Source organism: Dendrobates tinctorius, unplaced genomic scaffold (assembly GCF_039654945.1).
Source record: "Dendrobates tinctorius isolate UK_male_01 unplaced genomic scaffold, ASM3965494v1 ptg000292l, whole genome shotgun sequence".
Lineage (NCBI taxonomy): Eukaryota > Metazoa > Chordata > Amphibia > Anura > Dendrobatidae > Dendrobates > Dendrobates tinctorius.
In genome coordinates this window covers 3,696,038-3,721,198 of record NW_027361959.1, presented here as the reverse complement: position 1 = coordinate 3,721,198, position 25,161 = coordinate 3,696,038, and the positions used below count along the sequence as shown (strand labels likewise).

General features: G+C 43.3%; 1 protein-coding gene across 5 annotated transcripts in view; it reads left to right on the top strand.

Annotated features, from left to right (window-relative positions):
• The window catches only part of USP54 (ubiquitin specific peptidase 54), a 176,617-nt gene that overhangs the window by 52,970 nt on the left and 98,486 nt on the right, over positions 1 to 25,161 (top strand). For 4 of the 5 annotated variants that reach the window (XM_073560038.1, XM_073560035.1, XM_073560036.1 and 1 more), the window contains exons 2-3: positions 12,545 to 12,649; positions 14,646 to 15,955. In XM_073560038.1, coding sequence (XP_073416139.1) covers positions 15,806 to 15,955 — 150 coding nt within the window. In that variant the 5' untranslated portion in view covers positions 12,545 to 12,649; positions 14,646 to 15,805. The remainder of the gene's footprint in view (positions 1 to 12,544; positions 12,650 to 14,645; positions 15,956 to 25,161) is intronic. The other variant, XM_073560034.1, reaches the window with a different exon arrangement.

Genomic DNA, 25,161 nt, shown 5'->3' with positions numbered 1-25,161 from the left:
TGCCTCAGTTCTTAATTCACTAAAATCACAGGCCTCTGGGAATGACTGATCTCTGTTCTACCTTAACGAGCATTGCATACAGGCTTTCAATCACTCTACAGGTTGGAGTGATTGACAGGAAATCTGTGACAGGACTAGTTCTAGGATGAGATACCCTGTCAGAGTATTACTGCCCCATTAGGATATAAAATGCTACAGGTAAAGGTGCATTCTTTTCATAGATTTTAGTGTTAGGAAGCACCATTAAATACCTTAATATAATATCTCCTATATATCAAAGTGAATGTGTGTGTGTCACCATCCAATCAGGAAGCATCTTTCATTTCACCAGAGCTGTTTAAAAGAAGCTGAGCTGTGTTTGGTTGCTATGAGCAACAGTTTTCCTTGCAACTAATCATCTTTCATTTCACCAGAGCTCTTTAATAGAAGCTGAGCTGTGATAACACTTCAGCAGACACTGACATGGTGAGAGAAATCTAGCATCCCCGGAAACATAAGCTCCCAGCCATTGTCTGCACCCCAGAAAGGAGCACAGCGCACATGACAGAAATGAATCCCCCTCCATCCCATAGGCACATCTTCCCTCTTAAAGGGATTTGCGGTATGGAAGTTAGGTAAAATCCCTCAGTGCTCTGATACTGTCCCCAGGCCTCTCTTAAAGGGATCATTGGTATGGAAGTCAGGGCAAACCCATCCAGCGCTTTAGTTTGACCCCAGGCCTCTCTTAAAGGGATCCCCGGTATGGAAGTTATGACCGTTCCACGAAGCGCTCTGGTTCTGACCCCAGGGTCTTTTAAAGGGATCATCAGTATGGAAGTTGGGGCAATTCCTCTAAGCGATCTGGTTCTGACCCCAGGGTCTTTTAAAGGGATCATTAGTATGGAAGTTGGGGCAATTCCTCCTAAGCGATCTGGTTCTGACCCCAGGCCTCTCTTAAAGGGATCTCCGGTATGGAAGTTAGGACCATTCCACTCAGCCATTCTGGTTCTGACCCCAGGCTCTCTTAAAGGGATCAGGGCAATTGCCTTCAAATGCTCTGGTACTGACCCCAGGTCTCTATTAAAGGGATCATTGGTATGGAAGTGAGGGCAAATCCATTCTGCGCTCTGATTCTGACCCCAGGCCCCTCTTAAAGGGATCCCTGGTATGGAAGTTAGGGTAAGGCCGGGGTCACACTGGCGAGGAATACGGACGAGTGAGAGGCATTAAAAGCACGCATTACACACGGACCAATGATTCTCTATGGGGCAGCTCCCATCAGCCGTATATTTCTCGTCTGTATTCTACGGTCCGTGCCAATCGCTGCGATAGTCAGCGTACTGCGCCCGTAGTACGCCAATAAAAGTCTATGGGTGCGCTAAAAATACGCATTACACACGGACCAGATGTGTGACTTGCGAGAAATACGCACCCAGTGTCCTTTAGAAAAGCCGGCAATTCAGTGCGCGATACAGTAAAATCACACTGACAGGTTTTATAACGCAAACGAAAGAATAGATAGACACATAGATAATATAAATATATATCATTGAGAGATATAGATATATATATTTCATTCTTCATAGCAGAATAGCCGCTAATTCAATTGCCGGCTTTTGTGAAATCATTCCCCAACCCGACATGAAATGACACATGGTTTACATACAGTAAAGCATTTCATGTTTTGTTTTGTTTTGTATGTCTTTCATTAGTAATTAGATGAGGGTTGATGTGTAAAATTTGGGAGGTGTAGGTGTTAATTTAAGGGGTTAATTCGTTGTAAAAAAATGAGTGGGCTCCCGCATTGACAAATTACCGCGGGAGCCCAAACATTTTTTTTTTTTTTTATAACGAATTAACACCTACACCTCCCAAATGTTACACATCAACCCTCATCTATTACTAATGAAAGACATACAGTAAACCATTTCATTTCTTGTTTTGTATGTAAACCATGTGTCATTTCAAGTCGGGTTGAGGAATGATTTAACAAAATATATATTATGTATATGTGTCTCAATGACGTGTGTGTGTGTGTGTGTGTGTGTGTGTGTGTGTGTGTGTGTGTGTATATATATATATATATATATATATATATATATATATATATATACACTCACTGGCCACTTTATTAGGTACACCATGCTAGTAAGGGGTTGGACCCCCTTTTGCCTTCAGAACTGCCTCAATTCTTCGTGGCAGAGATTCAACAAGGTGCTGGAAGCATTCCTCAGAGATTTTGGACCATATTGACATGATGGCATCACACAGTTGGCGCAGATTTGTCGGCTGCACATCCCTGATGCGAATCTCCCGTTCCACCACATCCCAAAGATGCTCTATTGGATTGAGATCTGGTGACTGAGGAGGCCATTTGAGTACAGTAAACTCATTGTCATGTTCAAGAAACCAATCTGAGATGATTCGAGCTTTATGACATGGCGCATTATCCTGCTGAAAGTAGCCATCAGATGTTGGGTACATTGTGGTCATAAAGGGATGGACATGGTCAGCAACAATACTCAGGTAGGCTGTGGCGTTGCAACGATGCTCAATTGGTACCAAGGGGCCCAAAGAGTGCCCAGAAAAAATTCCCCACACCATGACACCACCACCACCAGCCTGAACCGTTGATACAAGGCAGGATGGATCCATGCTTTCATGTTGTTTACGCCAAATTCTGACCCTACCATCCGAATGTCGCAGCAGAAATCGAGACTCATCAGACCAGGCAACGTTTTTCCAATCTTCTACTGTCCAATTTCGATGAGCTTGTGCAAATTGTAGCCTCAGTTTCCTGTTCTTAGCTGAGAGGAGTGGTACCCAGTGTGGTCTTCTGCTGCTGTAGCCCATCTGCCTCAAAGTTCGACGCACTGTGCGTTCAGAGATGCTCTTCTGCCTACCTTGGTTGTAACGGGTGGCAATTTGAGTCACTGTTGCCTTTCTATCAGCTCGAACCAGTCTGCCCATTCTCCTCTGACCTCTGGCATCAACATGGCATTTCCGGCCACAGAACTGCCGCTCACTGGATTTTTTTTCTTTTTCGGACCATTCTCTGTAAACCCTAGAGATGGTTGTGCGTGAAAATCCCAGTAGATCAGCAGTTTCTGAAATTCTCAGACCAGCCCTTCTGGCACCAACAATCATGCCACGTTCAAAGGCACTCAAATCACCTTTCTTCCCCATACTGATGCTCGGTTTGAACTGATTGTCTTGACCATGTCTACATGCCTAAATGCACTGAGTTGCCGCCATGTGATTGGCTGATTAGAAATTAAGTCTTAACACACAGTTGGACAGGTGTACCTAATAAAGTGGCCAGTGAGTGTATATATATATATATATATATATATATATATATATATATATATATATATATATATATATATATATATATATATATAAAATTAGTGTCTATATTCTTTCGTTTGTGTTATAAAGCCTGTCATAGGGCTCCATTATATGTCCATTTTGCAAGCCGGCGAGAAAATCTCAGCATACGGATGCTTACATGCGCAAAATACGCGACCACACCTTGCTTACAGATGACATACGGAGCACTATTTAGGGGTCATTCATCCGTATTACGCATGTAAACTACGGACCGTATTTTGCGTCGGTTAGTGTGACCCCGGCCTAAATCCCTCAGCGCCCTGATTCTCATCCCAGGCTTCTATTAAAGGGATCATTGGTATGGAAGTCAGGGCAAATCCACTCAACGCTCTGGTTCTGACACCAGGCCTCTCTTAAAGGGATCCCTAGTATGGAAGTTAGGGCCATTCCACTCAGCGCTCTGGTTCTGACCCCAGGCTGACGGGATGATGTGGGATATTAGGGGTAGTAGTCCGGTGGCTCTGGCTGACGAGATGATGTGGGATATTATAGTGAATGTGGCTGTGCGGAGTGGGCGGGGCTATTCACTCAGCTTTATATATAATCATTATAATTTGTTATAACTAACCGTATTTAGTTACTATGCCCGGGCAGCGCCGGGCTCTTCAGCTAGTACAATATAATTTGTCCCTTGATAGGATGTGCAAATCTCTATTGAGGAAGGGGAATAATTTGCCAGCAGCATCTTATTTCCTGTGAGAGAAGGCATCTGATGTTAAATCCTACATGGCTGATTCATCTTTCCACTTGATATGTGCAGTGGGGGGGTTGGTAGGAGATGGGCTATAGTAGATGGTTAGGAAAGAAGGAGCTATATATGTCAATGCCATAGAAAAATAAGGCTACATTGCTCTCCTCCCATCCGTGCCTTGTCATAGAAAGATAGGGCTACATTGCTCTCCTACCGTCCATGCCTTGTCATAGAAAGATAGGGCTACATTGCTCTCCTCCGGCCTTGTCATAGAAAGATAGGGCTACATTGCTCTCCTCCCGTCCGTGCCTTGTCATAGAAAGATAGGGCTACATTGCTCTCCTCCCGCCTTGTCATAGAAAGATAGGGCTACATTACTCTCCTCCCGTCTGTGCCTTGTCATAGAAAGATAGGGCTACATTGCTCTCCTCCCATCTGTGCCTTGTCATAGAAAGATAGGGCTACGTTACTCTCCTCCCGTCCCTGCCTTGTAGATAGGGCTACATTACTCTCCTCCCGTCCCAGCCTTGTCATAGAAAGATAGGGCTACATTACTCTCCTCCCGTCTGTGGCTTGTCATAGAAAGATAGGGCTACATTACTCTCCTCCCGTCTGTGGCTTGTCATAGAAAGATAGGGCTACGTTGCTCTTCTCCAGTCTGTGCCTTGTCATAGAAAGATAGGGTTACGTTACTCTCCTCCCGTCCCTGCCTGTAGATAGGGCTACATTACTCTCCTCCCGTCCCTGCCTTGTCATAGAAAGATAAGGCTAAGTTGCTCTCCTCCCGTCTATGCCTTGTCATAGAAAGATAGGGCTACATTACTCTCCTCCCGTCCCTGCCTTGTAGATAAGGCTACATTACTCTCCTCTCGTCCGTGCCTTGTAGATAGGGCTACATTACTCTCCTCTCGTCCGTGCCTTGTAGATAGGGCTACATTACTCTCCTCCTGTCCCTGCCTTGTAGATAGGGCTACATTACTCTCCTCCTGTCTGTGCACTTGTCACCGAGAGAAAACTCGACCCTTGGCCTGTTGATTGGTTTGGGTCCCAGCTGTTACACCTACTGCAATCTAAAAGTTATCTGCTGCCCAGTAGATAGATGTTCATTTTAAGGGGTTAATATAAAATGTACTTATGATGCTAATTATTATTTTCCGTCTCATAGAAGAACATATTTTCTTAGACTATTTATGTAGATGGCAGTGTTGAGTTTTTACTTCCGTAATCTTGGGAGGAGGTTGATGGCCAGGGTGTGATTGCCCAGATCTTGTACTGTATTCTGGTTTTTCGAAGTTCTTTGCAATGACACAACTCCTCTCCATGCCGTACAGAGTGTCTTTATTACGCAAGTTCTGTTTTACAAGCCTGCCACAGCGTGAACAAGTCCTGGAGCGTGTACCATGCTCTGCACAGCTCTGCACTGAGCACACAGACTTCTTTGTATTCAGAGACTCGGGCACCTGCTGTTTGCAGTTCTCAAACTTTGTTGATGTAACAACACGGCATTCTCCTTCTCAGTGTCTCTGTTGTATCATCCGCTTCACATTCTGGATGTACAATCTGTTACATTAAGAGAAATCGGAGAAATGATAGTCCTAAGGTGCAGTAGAATTTCTAGAAATAAAACTTTAGTGAACATGGTAGCAAAAACCAAGGGGACAAAATGGTAAGGGGCAAGTGACACAAGGTGTCAGCACTGCATCCTTTGTTTGGTCTTGGCCTCCTGAACTATATTCTGTATTTCATTCATCTTTTGCTACTTCTCCGTCTTCTCCTCGCCTGTGCCACGATTCGTTATCCGAGACAAGTGGATCACACTATGGTGACACTGAGATCAAAGTCTAATCATTGGAATAATCAACTTGATTCCCTCAGAGGAGAAAATCTGCAGTCGTGTGACCTTGGCCTTAGATTGTTAGCTGATTTCAACAAAATCTGGGGATTTGGCAAAGATTTGCACTTTGCTTATAGTGAGTTTAAAAAAGCAACCCTTAAGCACATTTTTACATATGGAAGTAATGTTATTATAGGCACTTATCTAAAAATAAAAATGGCACTTTTTGTTTTGTACACATCCCATGAGCCAATCTTGAGAAATCTAACATAGTTGCCGTATGCAAATCAGGCTGGAAGTGCACTGGGGTGTGTAAGTGCTGTTTAAAGCACCACTCCAGCGTTTTTTTTGTTAATACACTGCTGGAGTGGTGCTTTAAATGTACTTACCCCATCTTATACTCACTTGCTGCCACTTTCATCCAGTGTCGCTCCAGTCGGTCTACAGCAAAAAGTGACCTGCCAGCAGTTCCAATGTTTCATGCAGCGGCGCGGAGGTCACTTTTCAATATATCTCTATGAAAGCCTCGTTCTGGCTCTCATTGACTTGCATTGAGCTCTTGTGATGTAGCTTCTGACTTGCGGCCAGTCAGATGTTGTGGGCACAAGATGGCACCGCAGGACTGGAGTAGTGTCGGTCCAAGATGAAGCCACTGGAAGGTGAGTGTAAGAACTGGGGAAGGAGGCTTACCTTTAAAGCGCCACTCCAGCTCTGAAAAAAAAAAATGCTGAAGTGGTGCTTTAAAAAAAAAAAGTGCCTATATAGCCACAAAACGACTTTCACATGTTAACTTTTGTATAGTTCCTCTGATTTGTTGGTTATGATAAACTTTGTACTTTTCTTTGCACAGGGTAATATACTTTAGATGGCAGTTGGTCAAACTCTCATTGCTGACTCTTTCCCCAAACAAGTGCCTTCTAGAGAGTATAAAATGACTGGGCAGCCGCCCTTACATTACATGGTTGGCCAATCCCAGCAAAATTCAAAGCTTCTTCTGACTTTAATTTCAATAAGGGCTTGTGTTGTATGAAAAGAGACTTTCCCACCCCTGACAATTTTTCAGTGATATTATGACACATTTGCAGAGCATTTTGGTGGAGCAGCAGTGAGATTAGAAAGGGAGTATCTAGGCCAGCTGACGAGACTTGTCATAATATTTAGGCCTTAGATTCACTGACTAGCTATCTCTAGTTGTCTGTTTAGATATTCATCCATGAGCATAGGAAATAAAGGCAGATGTATGTGTTATGGGTAAGGTTCTGCATTTCTCTGTAACTGCAGCCACTGAGATCTTATAGGATCAAATATTAACACAGAGTTCTGTGTATGCTTTGCATCGCTTTTACCTGTCATCTAAGGCTTTTCCTGCCGGATCCGATAGAAATGGACGACATTGGATGCCGCATTAACGAATCCATTGACTTAAACGTTAAGGGATCCAGCAGAGATCAGTTAGTGAAAACGGACTAAACAGTTGTTGGCACATATTTTTTTCCTAAAAGATTTCTGCTGGATCCATTTTAACTGGTAATTACTGGACATGTGAACGTAGCCTGGGTTGGCTTGCAGTATCTGACTGACGGGTGTATATTCTCCCTGTGTTTGTGCAGCCTTTCTCTGGGTAACCAGGTAAATGGATATTGACCTCTCTAAATGAGACTGAGAAATATTGATCAGTCTATCATTTCATTTTAAGTTCCCAGAGTTTGTCCCAAATTCTCACCTAGCTGGCTAGCCTGTCATGGACTATCTCCTGCTGGATCACTGTGACTGATCTGCCAGACCTTGTTGTGTAGGTTAATGGTCCTGGCTGTAGTTCCTGATGCCATCATATTAGCGATTAATAAGGTTAGGAAGGAAAAGTTACTTGTGATACTTGGAGAGCAAATATTATCTTATAGCCGGTTTACCCAAACCAGGAGTTGGATCCAATACACAGAAGACATACTTCTCTTTCCAATACACTTTTCCATTGTTTGGAATCAATTCCTGGTTTTGGTTTACAAGTACAAATGCATAATACTAACCTATAAAGCTAGTTTTAGAGTTTTGGCAGTTCTGCTTTTTTTTTTTCCTATTCTTAATATTTAACCTCTTAATGACCGGAGCTTTTTAGAATTTTCGTTTTCCGCTCCCCTTCTTTCCAGAGCCATAACTTTTTTTTTTTTTTTTTTTTTTTTCAATATGGCCATGTGAGGGCTTATTTTTTTTGCTGGACGAGTTGTACTTTTGAATGACACCATTGGTTTTACCATGTCGTGTACTCGAAAACGGGAAAAAAATTTCAAGTTCGGTGAAATTGCAAAAAAAAGTGCAATCCCACACTTGTTTTTTTGTTTAGCTTTTTTGCTAGGTTCACTAAATGCTAAAACTGACCTGCCATTATGATTCTCCAGGTCATTACAAATTCATAGACACCAAACATGTCTAGGTTCTCTTTTACCTAAGTGGTGGAAAAAAAATTCCAAAGTTTGCTTAAAAACAGAAAAAAAAAGTGCAATTTTCCGAGACCCGTAGCGTCTTTTACTTTCGTGATCTGGAGTCAGGTGAGGGCTTATTTTTTGCGGGCCGAGCTGACGCTTTTAATGATGCCACTTTTGTGCACATAAGTTCTTTTGCTCGCCCGTTATTGCATTTTAATGCAGTGACACGGCGACCAAAAAAAACGTAATTCTGTCATTTTTAATTTTTCTCGCTACGCCGTTTAGCGATCTGATTAATCCTTTTATTTATTTTTTTTTTTTATTTTTTTTTTACTGCTCGGGCGACTCTGAATGCGGCGATACCAAATATGTGTAGGTTTGATTTTTTTTTTTTTTTTTTCATTGTTTTAGTTTGAATGGGACGAAAGGGTGGTGATTTTAAACTTTTAGGTTTGATTTTTTTTTTTTTAACTTTTAAACACTTTTCCTTTTTTATTTAACTTTTGGCATGATTCAATAGCCTCCATGAGAGGCTAGAAGCATGCCATACTTGATCGGCTCTGCTACATATAGGCGATGCTCAGATCGCCTATATGTTGCAGAAATACAGCATTGCTATGAGCGCCAACCACAGGGTGGCGCTCAGCAATGTGCCTGCAACAACCATAGAGGTCTCTGACACCTCTGGTTGTCAAGGCAATGCGTCGCTGACCCCCAATCACGTGACTGGGTTCAGCGATGCGCTCCTTTCCAGCCCGGCAGCCGGAAGCGCTAGTTAAATGCCCGCTGTCGGCGTTTGACAGCGGGATTTAACTAGTTAATAGGCGCAGGTGGATCGTGATTCCGCTCTCGCCTATTGCAGGCACATGTCAGCTGTTCATAACAGCTGACATGTCGTGGCTTTGAGGTGGGCTCACCGCCGTAGCCAACCTCAAAGCAGTGTACACCGACCGCTAGCGCAATAGTACGTCAGCGGTCGTAAAGGAGTTAAACACTCACTGAGACTTAAAACCTTGTGAATTACATGTTCTATGACATTTTCAGGGAGTACAAAAATAAATTTAGTCCCAGAAATGTTTTGTTCTGAAAAAGGCAAGTGATGCCATACTGTGTGACTAAGGCCGGTTTCACATTAGCGCATTTTCAGCGCGCACGGCCGGGGGTAGCTCCGCCCCCGAGCCGGCTCTCTGCCCGGCGTGCCCGCCCCTTCCTTGTAGCGCCGCCTCCTAGCGGACAGCGGCGCCTGCGATCGGCGCACCCTATCTTTAGCATAGGGTGCGCCGATCGTGCGCAGGCCGTGCGCTAGTTGCGCTTTGACCTGCGCTGCGCACTTTTGACGGTGCGCCGTGCGCGCCAAAATCCGAAAAGTTTGATTTTGGCGCGCACGGCGCACCGTCAAAAGTGCGCAGCGCAGGTCAAAGCGCAACTAGCGCACGGCCTGCGCACGATCGGCGCACCCTATGCTAAAGATAGGGTGCGCCGATCGCAGGCGCCGCTGTCCGCTAGGAGGCGGCGCTACAAGGAAGGGGCGGGCACGCCGGGCAGAGAGCCAGATCGGGGGCGGAGCTACCCCCGGCCGTGCGCGCGCTGAAAATGCGCTAATGTGAAACCGGCCTAAGAATTCCTGATACTACATTGGTTTATAATAATGCCCCTAATTAGAAATATATGTAATACAGTTATGGCTGAAAGTGTTGGCACCCTTGAAATTGATCCAGAAAATGAAGTATCGTATTTCTCTCAGAAAATTTTTACACTTAGAAATGTTTTGTTATACACGTTTATTTCCTTTGTGTGTATTGGAACAACACAAAAAAAAAACCAAAGAAACCAAGGCAAATAATTTCCACAAATCTCCAAAAATGGGCCTGACAAAATTGTTGGCACCCTCAATGTTAATTGGTTTTACACCCTTTTGAAATAACTGCAATCAATCGCTTTCTATAACCATCAGCAAGCTTCTTACACCTCTTAACTGAAATTTTGGACCACTTTTCTTTTGCAAACTGCTCCAGGTCTCTCATATTTAAAGGCACCCTCTACCAACAGCAATTTTAAGATCTCTCCATAGGTGTTCAATAGGATTTAGATCCGTACTCACAGCTGTCCACTTCAGAACTCTCCAACGCTTTGTTTCCATCCATTTCTGGATACTTCTTGAAGTATGATTGGGGTCATTTTCCTGCTGGAAGACCCCTGACCTAGGATGCAAACCCAGCTTTCTGACGCTGGGCACTACATTGTGACCAAAATCCTTTAGAAATCTTCAGATTTCATGATGCCTTGCACACAGTCAAGGTGCCAGAGGCAGCAAAGCATCCCAAAATAACTTTGAACCTCCACCATATTTGACTGTAGGTACTGTTCTTTTGTTTGTAGGCCTCATTCCGTTTTCAGTAAACAGAATAATGTGCTTTACCAAAAAGCTCTATCTTGGTCTAATCTGTTCACAAGATGCTTCCCCAGAAGAATTTTGGCTTGTTTTGGGAAAACTGCTGTCTAGCTTTTGTTTGTCTGTGTCAGCAGTGGGTCCTCCTGGGTCTCCTGCAATAGCATTTTATTCAGAGGTCGACAGTTTGCACTGACACTGATGCACCTTGAGCCTGCAGGACAGCTTGAATTTCTTTGGAACTTGAGTGGGGCTGCTTATCTGCCATCTGAACTATAATGCATTGCAACCTTTCATCAATTTTTCTCTGCCTTCCATGTCCAGGGAGATAAGCTACAGTGCCATGGGTTGTAAACTTCATGATTATGTTGCACACCGTGGACAAAGAAACATCAAGAGCTCTGGAAATGGCCTTGTAATCTTGAGATTGTTGAAATTGTTAAACAATTTTGGTTCTCAAGTCCTCAGACAGTTCTCTTCTCTTTCTGTTTTTCCAAGCTTAATGTGGCACACACAGACACAATGAATGATTGAATGAACTGCCCCCCCCTTGTTTTTAATCTGGTTTCAGGTGTGATTTTCATATTTCCCACATCTGTTACTTGCCACAGGTGAGTTTGGAGGAGCATCCCATGCTTGAAGCAGAGTTTTTGACCCACAATTTTGGAAAGGTGCCAACAATTTTGTCTGTTCTTTTTTTTTTTTTTTTTTGTGAAATTATGTCCAAATTCCTTTTTCTTTTTAAATTTATTTTCCTTCCTCTCTTCATTTATTTATTTTATTTTTTGTGTTCCAATACACACAAAGGTAATGAACGTGTGTATAACATGTGTAATTGCAATAATTTTCTGGGAAAAATACTTAATTGTTTGGGACAATTTCAAAGGTGCCAACACTTTCGGACATGTGTACATAGACCTTAAAACTTCAGCCTTTGCACGATGTGTTATTTTCTTGAAGGACATCTCTGTCCGTATTTGTCACTGGTTATAGAACTAAAAGTTTGTAACGCTATCTCAAAGTGGTGCTGTAAAAGCCAAGCCATAGCATAGTGTGAATAGCGCATTGTTGAGGGTTTTTTTCCTGCTTGATTTGTAATGAAGTTAATAGTGTGCTATGATTTTCTGTCCTTGCATATATTGGCACTTGTTGGGGTTCTTGTCTTTTACCAATCTGATGGGTGATTTCCATGTCATGTGTATTGACTAGGTTCACAGTTGAATGCCTGAGAAACAATGGCCCCAATTCATTGATTCCAGGGATTTTGAGGTTTTCTCTTTTTCTGCTTCCCCACCTACCCCGCCAGTCTTGATGAATGGATGTGGTGGAATTGATTTGTGAAAACCTTCATGCCTTTATTAGCATCTGACAAGTGGTGTGTGCATCTGTGCACCACACCCAAAATGGAGTAATAGGTGGCATAAGTAACGCTGCAGTTCATCGTCGTGCCCCGCCGCACACACATTTCACCTCAATTCTGCCCATTTTGACAGCTGGGAGAGACTGGCATGAAAACCCCAAAGGTTGCAAAATTTTTACACAACTCTGAGATGCACAAAACTTTTGCAACGTTTCAAAGCAATTTACACGAGAAATGTGGCAAAATTGCTTTGATGAATCGGTAGCAATATTGTTCTTCTTTGGCTGCTTTGTCTTGTCCTACTATTAATAACACATTTATTGTAGAGATCATATAGAAAAACGGTTTGCTGTTTACTTGAGCTCAAAATTATACATTTATTAACGTAGGATTGTACCACAAATTGGTGTCAAAAATGTATACAAACGAGCTTGTTCAGCTAATGGGCGGTTTTTTTTTTTTTTTCTTTGTGCAGATGTATAATCACTTTCACCAAAACCAGGACTCTGCATAGTGATACTCTGTTCACTGCAGAACAACCATTGTTGCCCGGGAAGAGCAGAACATCTGAAGCAGCATGGTTGGTTGTATATCTGTTTAACTTTAGCTTCCAGAGGTGGAAGGAGATTGATTCTGTCTAGTAGAAAAGAAAAGGCAAAACACAGGGTGCTCCATAGTGCAGAACTGTAACTAAAACGATGTGTTACATGTATGTGGACAAACTGGGTGCTAGAGGCAGTATGCTCATATGTACGAGACGTGCTACTTTCAGGCACAACTCTTTTTCAATACTGTGAGATATGGAGGAATCAGCAGCAAGTCATCCTGTCTAACCTGTCAGCTGATGGATGCTGTCGTGGAATCCAGTGATAATAAAAAAAATATATAAAAGAACAGGAATAACAGTGTTGCTGAAGAATACGAAGTGAGCGGAGTATCCTTTCAAAGCATTTATTTGCGATTTCTATAAAACAGGGCTAAGTAATTTCTGCACTGAATTGGTACCTCCCTATCCTTCGGCAGTTCTGTTACTCCCGCTCTTTTTATTTTTATTTTTTCTATTTTATTCAGAGCCATTCTATATGCTGGAAAATTTACAGAGTACAATACCTTAAAGAGCTATTTAAAGGGATTTTCCAGGGACAGAAAAAAATAAATAACTAAAGGTAGTGTCATCTAAAAAAAAAAATTCCTGAATACACTTAATTATCGAATCATGCTAACTTTGTCTAGGTAGGTAATCGGTGTAGTACATTAAAATGCCCACAGTCTGGTTACACTGCCAGAAACCTCTCCTAGAATGTTAATAGGACAGGTGCCTGAGAGCATGTGCGGCAGGAAGCTCTGCTGCTGTGACCTGCAGATGGCTCCGTACATGGTGTCGGCATCTCCGGGTCACAGCAGCTGCTCAGTATTCAGAAGGACAGCAGTCTTTGTAAATGCTTCAGTACCCCAATGATCTCCAGTATCCGATCGGAGTATAACATCTTCCTATGTGTGAAGGGGAGTGGAGGCGTTTTAGTGCACATGCTCACCTGTCCTATTCTGAGCAGGTTTCTGTCATTTTAACTATTTAGAAATTACCTTCCTATACAAAATAAGTGTGATTTGCTATTTAAAGGCATTTAGGAACTTGCAAATACTGGTAATCACATTTACATGAATCTTATTTTTTTCATTCCCGGAGAACCTCCCTTTAAAGGGAACCTGTCACCAGGTTTGTCCCTTACGAGATAAGACCAGTACCTTTCAGCCCTGATATACGGGGCGCTCAGGTCCGATGGGCATGGCTGGTTTTGACTCGGCGCCTCCTCTCTTGTTACGATGCCGTCCTCCTTCAGTGCTTCATGTGGATGACGCGTCCAATGTCATCCACACAATGTCCAACATTGCACTCCTGCGCAGGCGTATGTCTCTGCCCTGACCAGGGTTTGTAAAGTGATGTAGTGCGCATGCGCCGGGGCTATTTGCCCGTTTCCTGCGCATGTGCATGCAGTACTTTGACCTGTCCTCGACAGGACAGAGAGAAATACGCCTTTGCAGGACTGCGATGCTGGACTCTGTGGATGACGTAGGGACGCTCCATCCATCCGAAGCACCGTTATGCCCCAGAAGAGGCCAGTACATCGGTGACACGACTCTGGCTGTTGTGAGCTGTATGGGTCACCACGCTGATTTTATAGAAGATGCTCAGATTTTGAATGTATATAATAAAACTTGTCAAGACTTGTGGACTCAAATATTAATTTTTTTAAATTATTTTATTATTTTATGAATCTGAATTTTAGAACACTGGACACTTTTTATTGTCACTGATTCCTGTCATTGGTTTACTGTGGGGAAAATACGGGCAGGGATTGCTTGAATGTATGCACTATATTTTATGAGGGAATTATGATTTCGAGGTGGGGTTACATTCTATTTCTTATACTTTTCAATAATTGCAGATTCTCTGAGAGAGAGAGAATTGATACGAGCACGACTTATGTAACACAGGGTGTAGTCAAAACGTAAGTTGAAAAACACGTTTCCTCATATTAAGAACGTCATCATTTTGTTTTTTTTCTGTTTACTAGGTGCCTGACGTTTGGAAGATGCTCTCTAAAACGTGGAGACTTTGCAAAATCACTTTATCTATGGAACAGCTTGCTATTTTGGACGTCAAGTCTGTGCTTTAAGGGCACGTGTTCACCAGTGGGAAGGAGCCTTGAAATTCATGGAGATCTTTCAAGAACATGTCACATTACACCAGCCATCAACTTCAGTAAAGTGATCACCGTGGTGGATTATTCGAGCTGCAAAAAGTATGATCGAGAGCTGAATGCATTGGGTGTAGTGGAATTAAAGCTGAGGATGTCCTCCTGCCCGCCGTTAACCAACCCAGATATTATTTTGTTTTTAAAGCATTTACAGTCTTCCTTGTCACTTTTTTTCCTCCTGACATCTTCTCCAAAGGCTGCTGTTTACTGTGGGAGGTGAGGTTTGCCAGACTTGGCAGTTCACCACAAAACAATGCAGCTCAGTGATTAAGTGACGCAACCCTTTACATTTTTTTTCCTTCTCTCCTATAAACCTCTCAGCTGCTTGGGATTTCCATTTATAAAAGAGCCAGGCTGGGATGAGCATCTCCTAGAGCTTGGATTTCTAAAATCTTTTATTATGAGTGTCTTGGAACTGGAAAAGAAAAGCAGAACAAACAAAAGATTCCTTTAGTATCGTGCTGCAACCTGCTGGAGTGAAGTTTTCGTCTACTCCCCCTCATACTACACAGGGGGCACCTAGTCATGGGAGGATTTGGTGCTCTGTTTCAGTAGGAGTTGCTTCCAGCTTTTTTTTTTTTTTTTTTTTTTTTTAACGTTTCTGTTCTGCTTCACCCTTTAGAGAGAATTAAGACACATCCATTTGCTGCACTGAGCACCACTGGACACTTTACCCTGGACAACTAACAGAAAATCAGCAAATTATTTCCTATTGTTTTTTCCCTGGAGAACCTTCTTTATTAAGTGATTCCCGCCTATCAAGTTTTTCCGTGATTTCAGCAAATTCTGTGTACTCCAGCATCCGTATTGCTTGTATATTTGGCTCTTTCTTATGGGTGGAACTGAAAGGAACATTTCTCTATTTATTTGTTCCTTCTGACTTGTTTCAGATTTTTAATCCCTGTGGATCTCAGGTGGTTTAGAACCCCCCCCCGTTGGCTTTTATTTATTTGCATTTATTTTTGCACTGAACCCCTATGATGTCTTGGAAGAGAAATTATTTTTCTACGGGTCGAGGCGGAGTACAAGAGATGTTCACACCACGCAATTCCATATCTATTGCCCCAAGCAAGGGCCTGATCAATGAACCAGGACAAAATAGCTGCTTCCTCAACAGTGCGCTGCAGGTAAGGAGATGCAAGGCTTCTCTTACACAAAGTGCTTTTCACAACTTCCAGGTTGTACATGAGATTGTGAACAAGCGATACCTCTAGCTATAGTGATATGTACAGTAATGTGGGTTTATTATCTCATTCCATGCTTAATGTGGAAGTGATATTTCCATAGAAACTAGTTTTTTTTTTTTTTTTTTTTTTTTCCCCTTGCTTTAATATAGATAAACATACAGCATACTGTATTAACTGTTTACTTATTTGCTTAACTGTAAAAATCTTGATCTGCAAGAAACTGTCAACATTCCCAAGGAGAAGTGGCCAAAAAGCAACAAAAGTGAATGACTATTTGAGTAGAGGAGCGTAATTTTGTTCCAGGATTGGTTGCTTTTTCTGTAGCTTTAAACTATATTCAGTTTTTATTTTACATGTAGGTAGACTGAAAAAATTAAAATTAGTAAATCCTTGCATCCAAAGATTATACCTACTGTATGCTCCCTCTTCTAACTCCCTACTTCAGAAGGACTTGTAATCGGTCAACAGCACAGGAAGTGTCTGACTATGACCGCTTGGACATGGTCACTATGACGACTCTCAACATTTTGGTAGCTGTAAAAAGGCACTGGCATTACTGTAGAGGAAAGGATAACATGGCATGCTATGAAAAGCAAAAGACTATGGCGCTCCAATAATCTTAACTTCACGAGTCCACAGGATAGATGATCAGTTTTTGAGAACTCTGGGTCTGACCTCTGGGAGCCACACCAATCACGAGTACAAAGGTCTCCAATTCCTCTGTGTGCATAGAGCGGTCGTGCACATGATTGACCACCGCTACATTAACGGTCTATTGGACTGATAGTAATAGCTGAGTACAGCCTAGTAAGTGAGGTAGTGGTCATAATAAGGGTATTTGCACACATTAAGTATTTGGTGCAGTATTTGGTAAAATATGCTCGTTTTTTCCATGATTTTAGGTACGTTTATGGTACAGATTTTTCCTTGCTCAGTGTGTGTGAAATCCGTAGCAAAAAGCTGAAAGATTTGACAGCTGTAATGCCGTGGTCTCCAGGAAAATGGCAGCCGGAGGCGATGCATGCGTAGAATGAGATCTCGGGAGACGACATCTCAATCTACACGTGCGCCGCCGGTGGCCATTTTCCTGGAGACCAACACGTTACAACAATGGAAGTGCGGGGGCACTGGGCTTTCACAAAATGTCGGCAGAGACCACACATCCATCCCAGATTTGGAGATGCTCGGTGGTGTGGGGGCTCTGCCGACATTTTGTGAAAGCCCAGTACCACCGAACATCTCCAAATCTGGGATGGATGTGTGGGGGCTCCGGGATTTCATAAAATGTCGGCGGAGCCCCTGCACCATCGAGCATCTGTGAAACTGCTGTGCATCAGCCTGGGATGAGACTCCTGGTAAGTACATCCGGACTATAAGACGTAACCCCGTTCTCCTCCAATCTTTTTTGGGAAAAAAATGTGCTCTATAGTCCAAAAGATACGGTAAGTATATTGTGCACATAGTGGGGTAAATGCGTAAAATAGAGGGACATGGTGATAAGTTATTGTTCAGATAACTACCACATTTTTGGACACACTTGATTAGACAATAGAAAAAAAATGTAGGACTAGATTTCCTTGAAATTTTAAGGTATCAGAGGGTTGAATGTTATTAGCTATGGTGGTCTTGACCTTACATGCCATATAGCTGAGTGTGCATGCGCTGTGCGTATGGTGTGCTTCTAATAGGCAGCATAGACCCTAGATTTGGAGTTACTCTGCTTTTAAACCACATCCTGACCCAAGTGTAGCTCCTAAAACATATATGTGAAAAGTTATCAATAAATGAATTGTATCGGGTCGACGGTATCACCGAGATCCCTATAAACTTGGTGTTGAAAAATACATATTCTATACATGGGTTGTACGGCTTTTCCAATGGTCTTGTATGACCAGGATCATTTATGTACCACAGTAACAGCTAGCTTATAATAAAGAAATACTTGTGCAGTCTTAAGGGATAATCACATAAGTGTTCAGTAATCTGTTCTGTGAAGCTCATAATTGCCAAAGATTGTCAGTGGTACTTACTGTACCTGATATACCAGTAATAGACGGCCCGATTTATTGAGTACAATTGTCCTTCTGTTAACTACCTTCATCAGCAGGATTGTTCTGATATGTGTAAAATGTGTGTGCTCCCGAGAGACCAGGACAGCAGATCCATAGAGGAGAGGACCAGAGCAGGTCACAACTGTGTGGGGGACTGGTCATGATTGTGGTGGGAGGGTGGATGGAGGAGGTCAGGTTCAAGCCACCAAATGATGTGACAAGGCAAGCTTTCGAGAAATCTCGGGTCTCTTCTTCAGGCATGGTATAACAAAGTATCTGAAGAAACACAAATATATACAAATATATTTCCTGTGTGCATATATTTGTGTTTCTTCAGAAACTTTATTATACCATGCCTGAGGAAGGGACCTAAGAAATTTGGAAAACTTGCTTTGTTACCTCATTTATTGTATTTTTGTTAACCATTAGAAGGTATCAGAACTACAAGATTTTTCTTGGTTTTTGCCACTGACTGAGAACCACTGGTCTACACAATGCTGCGTGTGGAGAGGTCTTTGTGCTTTTTTGACATGTTGTTTGTGGCTTTTTTTTTTTTTGTCCTCTGGTTGGTGAGCATGTATCGCTGATGTGAGAATGCTCTTTTGTCACATGGGGATAGGTCAGCAAGGCCTGTTGGGTTTTTGAGGAAACGGCATGGCTGTGATGCCATGAGCAGCTTCACCAGAGGGAGATCGTTATTTTACTAGAGGTAAAGATATTGTGATCTGGATGAGGCCAATGGTGGTGACGTGGATCCCTCCTTCACTGCCGTTTTTAAGTGGAATAGGGCATTGTTCCTCAACTTTATTCCTCATGGCCCACAAACGGAGCATGTTTTCAGGATTTTCTTATAATTGCACATTTGATCATTCCATCACCCATACCATACTAAGGAAATCAACCTTTGAAATACTAAGCTAATCTTGAAATGTGATTTGGTGGGTCTTGAGGACTGGAGTTATAGCGCACTGGGTTAGGAGGCATCCCTTGTTCCAGTTTATCGGCTTAGCAGTGACCTTGAGATGCTGCTCGCAGTTCAAAAAGGGTCAGTGATGTTTTGGGACACCATGGCACTTCAAGCATGAAGGTGCCACAAGTGTGTGAAGCCGAGCCCAAAGATCCACCACATTCGGCACTCCAGCTGTTGTGGAACTACAATTTCTAGCATTCCCTAAAAGTTTCAAGCTGTTAAACTACTGACAGGGCATGTCAGGTGTAGTTTCACAGCAGCTGGAGAGCCGAAGGTTGCTGATCCCAGGTCCATATGTGTCTTGTTTGCTCAAGCATTGAAAGGGGAGAAATGCCAGTGAAGGTCATAGTGAATGCTGTACTTCCGTAACCAGTATTTGTCTTGATCTCCATTAAATATCATTTTTCTATTGGATAGGTTGGCAGATTTGTAAGCTCTGGTGCAGAGGGCTTGTCAGGTTGTCCTGAGGAAGCTAAACTCTGCTAGGCTAGCTGAATCTTGCATACCGGCATATCCATTTGTCTGGTGTTCTGTTGGAGATGGTGCAGATATTGGTCTTTGTACAAGGAAACTAGTGTCTTTGGTTATGGTGTATATTTTATAAGTGCTGTGCATCACAGGGTAATTGTTTGTGTTGTGGTGGTCTGAAATACTCCTGCATCTTTATTAAATTGTTTATCATAATGGCTAAAATGGACATTATCTTCTGATTTGGGAAGCTGCTTTCTTTCCCCTTCTATTGCCTTTCTTGTGCTACTTGTTCCTGAGCTGTTTTAAGTTAAATGGAAGGATGACTGCAAAGCATCTGCTCAAGGTCCAGAATATTATTGCTAATTAATAGTCTCCATTCCAGTAGGACAGATTGTTTGTTGGCATGAGAAATCCCTTTGGATAGTGTGTACACATTGTATATTGGCTCAAAGCGGACTTATCGGGTCTCTAGACTGTCCTTATTTAAAGTATAACGTTGTGCTTGGGGATTTCTATATTGTGATCATGTTTCAGGTAGTGCCTCGTTTTACTGTTATGTAGACTGTCAATCACTCTTAGGCAGGCGCTGAATAGAAGATGTAAGGTAGAAGAGACTCCCCACCGGTCTAGTCCTGACATATCTGCACAAGGGACTCTGCAAGACTGTTCAATCACAGCAGCATTAGTATAATCATAAAACACCTGATCAGAATCCAGAAATTCCCATTCATAAGACTAATTTAAGGTTGGGTCAGTGACAGTCTCCCTTTAGCAGGAGAAGTGAGCAAAATTGGTAAAGGGGTCCACCATGGATATTTAGAGACCGGTCAATCTACAGTAAGTGGGGATAAAAAAAACTACTCAATGTGCTAAGTGTTCTGTGATACATTGTTAGAAGATATTTGAATGTTCTTTATAATGTTTACTAGATTATGGCCCGATGCTATCGCATTGGGAGGATGCGATAGCGTCACACCTCTTGCCATGTTAACCCTCAACACACACTCCTCAACCCACACTCCTCTCACCTTTCACCATCTCCAATCACTCTTTCACTCCACATACGACCCCTTCTCTCACTCCGTCTCTCATACTCACGCCGTCATCGCCGCTGCTCCACGATCCCCGACATCATCTTCCGCCGGCGCCATCCTGGATCCAGACGTTGTCCACGCCGGCGACATGTTCTTGCGGCGACGCCATCTTGAGTATCGTGAAATCCCGCGATAGTCAAGATAGCGTCGCCGGAAGAACATGTCGCCGGCGTGGACGACGTCGGGATCCAAAATGGCGTCGGCGAAATCTCGCGAGTTTTCGCCGACGCCATTTTGGATCCCGACGTCGTCCTCGCCGGCGACATGTTCTTGCGGCGACGCCATCTTGACTATCGCGGGATTTCGCTGATCCAAAATCTCGCGAGATTTCGCCGACGCCATCTTTTTGGATCCCGAGTCGTCCACGCCAGCGACATGTTCTTGCGGCGACGCCATCTTGAATCTCGCGGGATTTCACGAAATCCAAGATGGCGTCGCCGCAAGAACATGTCGGCGGCCTGGAGAACGTCTGGATCCAGGATCGCGGCGGCGGAGGAAGATGTCGGGGCAGCGACGATGACGGTGTGAGTATGAGAAACGGAGTGAGAGAAAGGAATGTATGTGGAGTGAAAGAGTGAGTGGAGGTGAAAGGTGAGAGGAGTGTGTGTTGAGGCGGTGTGGTGTGTTGAGGGTTAACGTGCGTGTGTGTGTGGTGACGTCACCGGTTACAACTGGACGGAAGTTGTTACAACCGGAAGCAGGTTAGGGCATTTATTATTATAGATGATGAGGAAGAAGCCGTCTGTTGTTGGCGGTGATGGCGTGTAGAGGCTTCTTCAGCCAATGTAATAGATTTAGAGTTAGGGGATTCGTGTGTGAGACGACGGCGTTTATAAGCCTTAATCTTGTCAAGTCGATGCTGTTTTTCCTCAGGAGTCTCATTAGCACGGCGTTGTTTTTGTCGTAGTGCTAAAGCTGCTTTCCTTTCACTGGCATTGGCATACTGTGCATCGGTATTGAATGGTGGTATTGATAGAGCAGAAACAGATTGCTGATTAGTTATGTCAGTGAACGGCATATGGGATGAAGTGTAGCAGTAAATTGTTCCACATGCTGATGTGGAAGCATCCTGTTGTGAGTCTAATAATAATGATGAGGAAGAGGCCGTCTGTTGTCGGCGGTGACGGCGTGCAGAGGCTTCTTCAGCCAATCTTATGGATTTAGAGTTAGGGGATTCGTGTGTGAGGCGACGGCGTTTATAAGCCTTAATCTTCTCAAGACGATGGTGTTTTTCCTCAGGAGTCTCATTAGCACGGCGTTGTTTTTGTCGTAGTGCTAAAGCTGCTTTCCTTTCACTGGCATTGGCATACTTTTTGTTATGACTCATGTTGGCACAGGTAAAGGAGTCTATTTGGCAGTTATCTGGCAGTGAAGAAGGCGTCCTGGAGTATTGTAGAGTAAACAGATACTAATTGACCCTGTAATTGCCCAGCAGTAGTTATGAAGTGGTAGTGGCAAATTGGCCCTGTAGTTAGACACCGGCAGAGGAGCAAGGCAGCAGTAGTTATGGCGGTAGAGGCAAATTGGCCCCGTAATTAGACACAGGCAGTGAACAGTCAGAGGAGCAAGGCAGCAGTAGTTATGGCGGTAGAGGCAAATTGGCCCTGTAAATTAGACACCAGCAGAGGAGCAATGCAGCAGTAGTTATGGCGGTAGAGGCAAATTGATCCTGTAATTAGACACCGGCAGAGGAGCAATGCAGCAGTAGTTATGGCGGTAGAGGCAAATTGGCCCTGTAATTAGACACCGGCAGAGGAGCAAGGCAGCAGTAGTTATGGCAGTAGAGGCAAATTGGCCTTGTAATTAGACACCGGCAGTAAACAGGCAGATGACCAAAGCAGCAGTAGTTATGGCAATAGAGGCAAATTGGCCCTGTAATTAGACACTGGCAGAGGACAAAGGCAGCAGTAGTTATGGCAGTATAGGCAAATTGGCCCTGTAATTAGACACCGGCAGAGGACAAAGGCAGTAGTTATGGCGGTATAGGCAAATTGGTCCTGTAATTAGACACCGGCAGAGGAGCAAGGCAGCAGTAGTTATGGCGGTACAGGCAAATTGGTCCAGTAATTAGACACCGGCAGTAAACAGGCATAGGACCAAGGCAGCAGTAGTTATGGTGGTACAGGCAATGCCAAGCGTCCGCACAGCAAGTCGGCGTGAGGTAAATGACGCAATTTCACGAATGCAAGATGGCGTCGGCGGACGTCGTTAACACCTCTTGCCATGTTAACCCTCAACACACCACACCGCCTCAACACACACTCCTCTCACCTTTCACCTCCACTCATGTCCACTCACTCTTTCACTCCACATACGTTCCTTTCTCTCACTCCGTTTCTCATACTCACACCGTCATCGTCGCTGCCCCGACATCTTCCTCCGCCGCCGCGATCCAGGATCCAGACGTTCTCCAGGCCGCCGACATGTTCTTGCGGGACGCCATCTTGGATTTCGTGAAATCCCGCGATATTCAAGATAGCGTCGCCGCAACAACATGTCGCTGGCGTGGACGACATCGGGATCCAAAAAGATGGCGTCGGCGAAATCTCGCGAGATTACGCCGACGCCATTTTGGATCCCGATGTCGCCCACGCCAGCGACATATTCTTGCGGGACGCCATCTTGGATGTCGTGAAGTCCCGCGATATTCAAGATGGCATCGCCGCAACAACATGTCGCTGGCATGGGCGACATCGGGATCCAAAATGGCGTCGGCGTAATCTCGCGAGATTTCGCCGACGCCATCTTTTTGGATCCCGATGTCGTCCACGCCAGCGACATATTGTTGCGGTGACGCCATCTTGAATCTCGCGGGATTTCACGACATCCAAGATGGCGTCCTGCAAGAACATGTCGGCGGCCTGGAGAACGTCTGGATCCTGGATCGCGGCGGCGGAGAAAGATGTCGGGGCAGCGACGATGACGGTGTGAGTATGAGAAACTGAGTGAGAGAAAGGAACGTATGTGGAGTGAAAGAGTGAGTGGACATGAGTGGAGGTGAAAGGTGAGAGGAGTGTGTGTTGAGGCAGTGTGGTGTGTTGAGGGTTAATATGTGCGTGTGTGTGTGTGGTGACGTCACCGGTTACAACTGGACGGAAGTTGTTACAACCGGAAGCTGGTTAGGGCATTTATTACTATAGATTTGCCTCTTTGCTTCCCCACTCAGCCTGATCACAGATGCTTTTCTTGGAAGCGAGAATAGCCGTCCACAAATCCTTCTAAAAACATAACAATGGAAAAGAATTATAAAATCAACTTGTTGGATGTGAGAGATTTAGGAAATTCTCTCGCTTGTATAATTTATTTCAGATAACCGTAGTTTATAAAGGAATGGATTGCTGTTTAAAACGGGTTTGCCAATAGGCATGGAGTTGAAAAACATAATACTTCTACCCAAAATGATAATATTTTAGGGAATAATTAATCGTTGTTCACTTAACCAATGTAATACACAGATGTTTTGTGCCTTTCCTGTTCTCATCTGGACACCACATGTTTATTTTGTGTTCTAGTGAACCATAGACATTTTATTGGACCTGAATAAGGCTTGACCACACAGACCTAGTATATGGTTGTTCATTATTTCTAACTTCTATGGAAAACTACAATTCCCTCCAAAGCCATAAGTTTCCTGCCAATAATGGCTGGTTTTCATGCTGAACCCACTTTGATCAGCTGTCAGGAGTCTTTAGTGTAAAAATAGAGGCTACGTTGATGGGACCTCTTTATTATCCACTCAGCAGAGCCCTTTTCTTTGTGAATATATAATGTGTTGCTAAGATTTGGAAGAACCCTTTATTACATTCACAGCATTACATTGACATTGATGTGCATTGGATTATAAATGATATCAGAAAAAGTAACAAGAAAAGCAGCGCTCACCCGATCCTTCTTTCAAGATGTGGTTTTAATCCATAAAATTGGTTACATAAATTTTTGCGGAAGTGCAGGTGTCAGGGGAGTTATTTCATGAACGGTGAGACCAGCCAGACTATAGCCGTTTCACGCCTTTCTGGCGCTTCTACGGATTATAAATGATTCATATTTTACAGTGGAGCCATGACACCTGAAAAACCATATTTTCAGCCATTACCTCGCCGGATCCTCTAATATATATATATATATATATATATATATATATATATATATATATATATATATATATATATATATATATAGGTTTTCAACAATTATCAGCGCCGTTCTAACAATTTAAAATGCAAAGGCTTTTTTGTTTGCATAACAGGAATCTGTAACAAGGACAGACCACAATTACCGTATGTGAGGGGGTTAGGTTTCAGAATAATAATTTATTATACATCTTGCACCTTGTTCAGAAGTCAGCGAAGCCAAGAATACACAGGTTATATACTCAACGTTGAAAATTCAACATCGGGAAGGAAAAGTTATGGAATCCACAGAATGGATAAACTTGATAATGATATGCAAATGATGCAACATTGGAAACCATATTTTCAAAACCTCTCAATTTATTGGGTATTGAGTATGAGCGCCATGTTCAGAATTCCCTGCAGTTACAGCCTTGGCTGCTATAAGGTT